The following is a 5,000-nucleotide window of genomic DNA, read 5'->3' as shown; positions in this document are numbered from 1 at the left end:
GTGAATTAGTATAATCATAAAGTTTTTCCAAGCTGTAGCATTCTTACAGCGTGTCTTACTACTTATGAAATCTTCTCCTATTATTAAAACAATTTTTCGGCAATCTCCTGCTGCTTCACCTCTTTTCATGCCCTTTAATACTTTGTTTACGTCTCCTACTGTATATATATATATATATATATATATATATATATATATATATATATATATATATATATATATATATATATATATATATGCGTGTGTGCATGATAACCACAATAGCCTTATAACCAATACACATCAATATCTTTCCATTTTCTTTCAAATTGACTTGACACCGCTAAAACTAACTCAATTAGTGGTTCGATAGATTAAGCCCTACCCATCCGTTACCATATTTGACCAGATATGCAAGAAGATTAATAGCAAGCAGCTATGATCAGCATCTCCATTTAATCGCTGACTACTGTGTCACTCAGCAAGTTTTACTCTCCCAAATATTGCTGGATAAGGTTTCGAAATTTTGTTCATTTAAGAAAATATGAGGTGATTCAAATGAGTTGGTTAAATTGCCGTAATAATCGTTTTGCCACAGAAAGGTAATGACGCAGTTGTTTGCGACTTGAATAATTGAATTGAAGCAGGAACCACGTACTGAATTTGTCATATACGAGAACTCTGCTGATGAATAAATCGGAGTTATTTGTAAAAAGAGGCCAACTCGGTCTGAATTAATTCCCTTCACTTTTACTGCACTACAATTATTATTTTCTTAAATTGAAATTATAGATAACGTAAACAGTTGATTGATTCATACTCATGCTATGAGCACCAATATTTCAACATAACAGCATATGTGTATAATGTTGAACAGTAGTTAACTTTTACTAATCTCCGTCATGTCCAGTTAGTGTTCTCGCGAAACCTTGCGCACAGAGAAGTATGTCCTTCACGAGTAATTAATGCAGAAGCACATTAAACATGACGCAGGTCCCAACAGATCCTCTTAGTAAACATACTTTTATTAAGCTGTACGTCATTTAGAGAGGACAGGGCGGGGGGGGGGGGGGGGAGGGGGGAATTGGGTGAGCTGACTATTAACACTTCTTGAAAAGTGGGGGTTTTGGGGGTTGGAGTCAGAGGTTTAAAAGCCTTGTAAATTACCCCCTTCCCCCCTTACCCCACCTCGCAGTCTGGGTTTCTCCATGGTAAGGGGGCAAAGGAGGGAGAGAACGATGTTGTCATTTGTTGTTAGAAAGATCCTGAAGAAGTAACAGTGTCCTCAGTTTGGTTTGGGATTCAGTGACGATTTAGGTGTGGGATTTTCATTGGATGGCTTTCGTTTACTGCTTCATCTAAAGGATTCTGTAGTCTGTTCTTCCCGACGAAAATGTGGAAATCTGTTATGGTTAGGACAGTGATATTCATATTAATGATGTCAAATCTAATTGCGCCTCTACAGTTTGATGAAGGTAAGATAGCAACAGTGTGTTTTATGTGTGAGATTTTAAAAATAGTTATTCTTTGAATGTTGTCATATAAAGATGAACTCAGAAATATTCCAGTGTTCATACGGAGTTTTGTTTTTAATGATTTAACGCTAACCTCGCCTCAGTTGGCTAACGAAGGTAAGATAACGTATTTTATATTATCTTTTTCATTATTCAGTTTATACCTGACTGCTATAAAAGTTTAATTTATATTTATCTGAAACTTCTGGCTGTGATGATGAAGTGTGACTTTATCTATCTATCTATTTATATATAAGTCTATTTTTGGGTCCCGTATTTCCTCAAAACAAAATCAGTCCGTGTTTTTTATTTCTTTCCAATATTATCATCCAGCGTAAATAGTCAGCTGTGATGGCTTTCAGACGTAGATATAAATCAGAGAAAAAATAACTACGTAGAGCAATAGCAATAGTGAAGCCAGTAAGAAAACTTGATGTACCCTTTCATGAATGTTATTATTTTTACCACGTCTACTCTACGCATCTCCAAAACTTCGGAAAGCGATTTGACTTTTATAAGGACATCTTTGGTTTTATTGTTTTAAATTGTGTCAATTGTTTTGAAATTAGTTTTATATCTGTTGTATGGAACATATTCATAGTGAACTCCTTCAATTCTTCACCTAATTTTGGAGAACTAAAATAAGCAATAGAGACGTACATTATTATCTGATTAACTCTTTTTACCTTCACCAGTAAATAACGGGTTTTCAGAAAAATCCTTAAATCCTTTTGCCATCTAAATCGAATAGCATCTTTCCAATACTGCACTGTGCCTTGGCACTGTCATAGAATCAATCAGATTGCAACGCCGCCAAGCAATGCCTTCTGTATCCAAGCTAATCGTATGTACCTTTATTCCTTACGTTAGTTATCCACAATTTAGAGAGTAGTTAAGGAAAGTCTTTAATAATATGTTAATTGTAACTTTATGATAATGATCAAGTGTTTGGCTATATATATATATATATATATATATATATATATATATATATATATATATATATATATAGATATGTATATATATATGTATATATATGTATATATATTTATATATATGTGTGTATATATATACATATATATATATGTGTATATATACATATATATATATCTATGTATATATATATTTATATATATATTTTATATTTTTTCTGGTCACGCTCAGCTACAAAACGCATGACTTCTAGTCTTTCCCCGTCCCTCGGGTAGGTGGGAGAGGGAGTAGTCATTCCGTGGTGGGGGTGATTGTATTGAGGATAGGGAAGGGGGTGGTAAGGGTTTAATGTGTGTGCGCATATCTGTGTAAATATATAGCCATGATTTTTGACGGAGCGTGTACACTAGTTTCAAATATTCTAAGACTGGGGTTACCTAAAGTTCTTTTTCAAAGTCAAGCTTCCCACTTTGATGCAATTGCTGGTGATCTAGTTTAATGTCCCAGCCACATCTCAGAAAAGGACGCTGGTGACAGGTACAACACATGAACATACGCTACCGGGGCCTAAGCGATGTCAGGCAGGGCAGCCGATCGGGACTACGGTCTACCCCAAAGCCTAAGCAAAGTCCTTCAAAAAGAAGGCGACAGTGCATATCCAATACGAATGGGGAAAAAAGCACATTAACAAGAATTGGTTACTGCGCATGATACTTTTTGATGACCCAAGAATTCTAAGGAAAAAAAAATCAACATCGCAATAGATGCAAAACTTCGTTTTCCCACGACATTTGATATCGTTGCCCAAGCAACTGCTTGGCTTATCTTTCAACAACCAGACATTCTCCACCCTTTTGTATATGAGTTCACATCTCCTCCTCCTCCCCCTCCTCCTCCTCCTCCTTCTCCTTACCACGTGCCCTTACTGCCTCAATGCTTACCTTGTCAGTAATCTTACCACCCTGGTTAGTATCTTCAATTGTCAGCCCCCTTTCACAGCCAGATCCCCAATGTCCGCCTCAACATCCCTCTTACCTCCGCCAACGAAGTTGGAAGGCGGTTATGTTTTCGCCCCTGTTTGTCTGTTTGTAATTTGTGTTTGTGTTTGTTTGTGAATAGCTTCTTGGCCACAATTTTAATCGTAAAGTAATGCAACATGCAGGGATTAACTCATATAAAAAGCTGGAAATTACTAAATTTTGGAAGGATAAGGTCAAAGGTCAAGGTCACGGTCAAGCAAAATGTTCAATTCACGTAATCAGCCATAAGTTTGGACATCGATGTCATAGAGATTTTAAACTTGGTTCATATGTGAGAGTACGAAAATCCACGCCAGTTAATACATGTTAAGATCAAAGGTAAAGGTCAAGGTCGAGAAATAAACTGCCGTGGCCGAGGTCTGCGCTCTACTTAGTGCCCCTCAAGTTTCTTTGTTCCAACGCTTGTTCCTTCCCTCTATATGCCCATATATCTCTGAACTATACATCATTACAAGTCTGATTTGGATACAGTAGATATTAAGATATTTTTTTTTTCACCTCTGTTACGAACCACCACCTCCTTCTACCTGCCTTTATCCTACCTTCAACCTCAGCTTCACACCATCCCTCCAGGATTAAACATATACCTCAACTAGAAAAGCACCCTTAGAGTGCAGACCTTCGCCACGGTAACTAATTTCTCAAAACCAGTTTGGCTCTCTCAGAATCAGTTTAGACCGTAGGCGTATTTGAAGTCTGTTTGACAACTATGTCCGAACTTTGGGTTAAGGTTAGGGTTAATTCAATCGACCTTTTGTTCGACCTTGACCTTGACCTAGGGCTTTCAAAATTGAATGACTACCACGTCTCAACATAACAATTAGTCCCTGAAAGTTTCACTATGAATATAATTGTGGCCAGGAAGTTGTTCGCACAAAAAAACAGACAGACAAACCACGGTGAAAATATAACTTCCTTCCAGCTTCATTATTGGAGGTAAAAAGTGATACATTTGGTTAGTAAATATAATAATTAGTAATAATTCCATTTTAGGTTTTGACGCTGAAATTCGAAGTTGATCCTATCTCGCTCGCTTAGTCAATAAGTGTTTCTGTCCAAATTCGAATACTGTGAACGAAACTTTGGGAGTGCTCGACACTTCCATTTGTGTTCAGAGTTCCGGGTGTCATGATTAGTCGTCATTCTGTCATGAATTGAAGGATTCTGTAGCTGTCATGAATCGAAGGATTCTGTAGCTGTTATGAATCGAAGGATTCTGTAGCTGTCATGAATCGAAGGATTCTGTAGCTGTCATGAATCGAAGGATTCTGTAGCTGTCATGAATCGAAGGATTCTGTAGCTGTAATTTATTGAAGGATTCTGTAGCTGTTATGAATCGAAGGATTCTGTAGCTGTTATGAATCGAAGGATTCTGTAGCTGTCATGAATCGAAGGATTCTGTAGCTGTCATGAATCGAAGGATTCTGTAGCTGTCATGAATCGAAGGATTCTGTAGCTGTCATGAATCGAAGGATTCTGTAGCTGTTATGAATTGAAGGATTCTGTAGCTGTCATAATTTGAAGGTGGGACAGT

General features: G+C 37.1%; 1 protein-coding gene across 2 annotated transcripts in view; it reads left to right on the top strand.

Annotated features, from left to right (window-relative positions):
• Positions 1-1,229: 1,229 nt before the first annotated feature.
• The window catches only part of LOC137645645 (very low-density lipoprotein receptor-like), a 616,779-nt gene continuing 613,008 nt past the window's right edge, over positions 1,230-5,000 (top strand). For both annotated transcript variants that reach the window (XM_068378473.1, XM_068378470.1), the window contains exon 1: positions 1,230-1,454. In XM_068378473.1, coding sequence (XP_068234574.1) covers positions 1,373-1,454 — 82 coding nt within the window. In that variant the 5' untranslated portion in view covers positions 1,230-1,372. The remainder of the gene's footprint in view (positions 1,455-5,000) is intronic.

The sequence above is a fragment of the Palaemon carinicauda genome, chromosome 8 (genome assembly GCF_036898095.1).
Source record: "Palaemon carinicauda isolate YSFRI2023 chromosome 8, ASM3689809v2, whole genome shotgun sequence".
Classification (NCBI taxonomy): Eukaryota; Metazoa; Arthropoda; class Malacostraca; order Decapoda; family Palaemonidae; genus Palaemon; species Palaemon carinicauda.
This window is presented reverse-complemented; position numbering and strand designations above follow the sequence as displayed.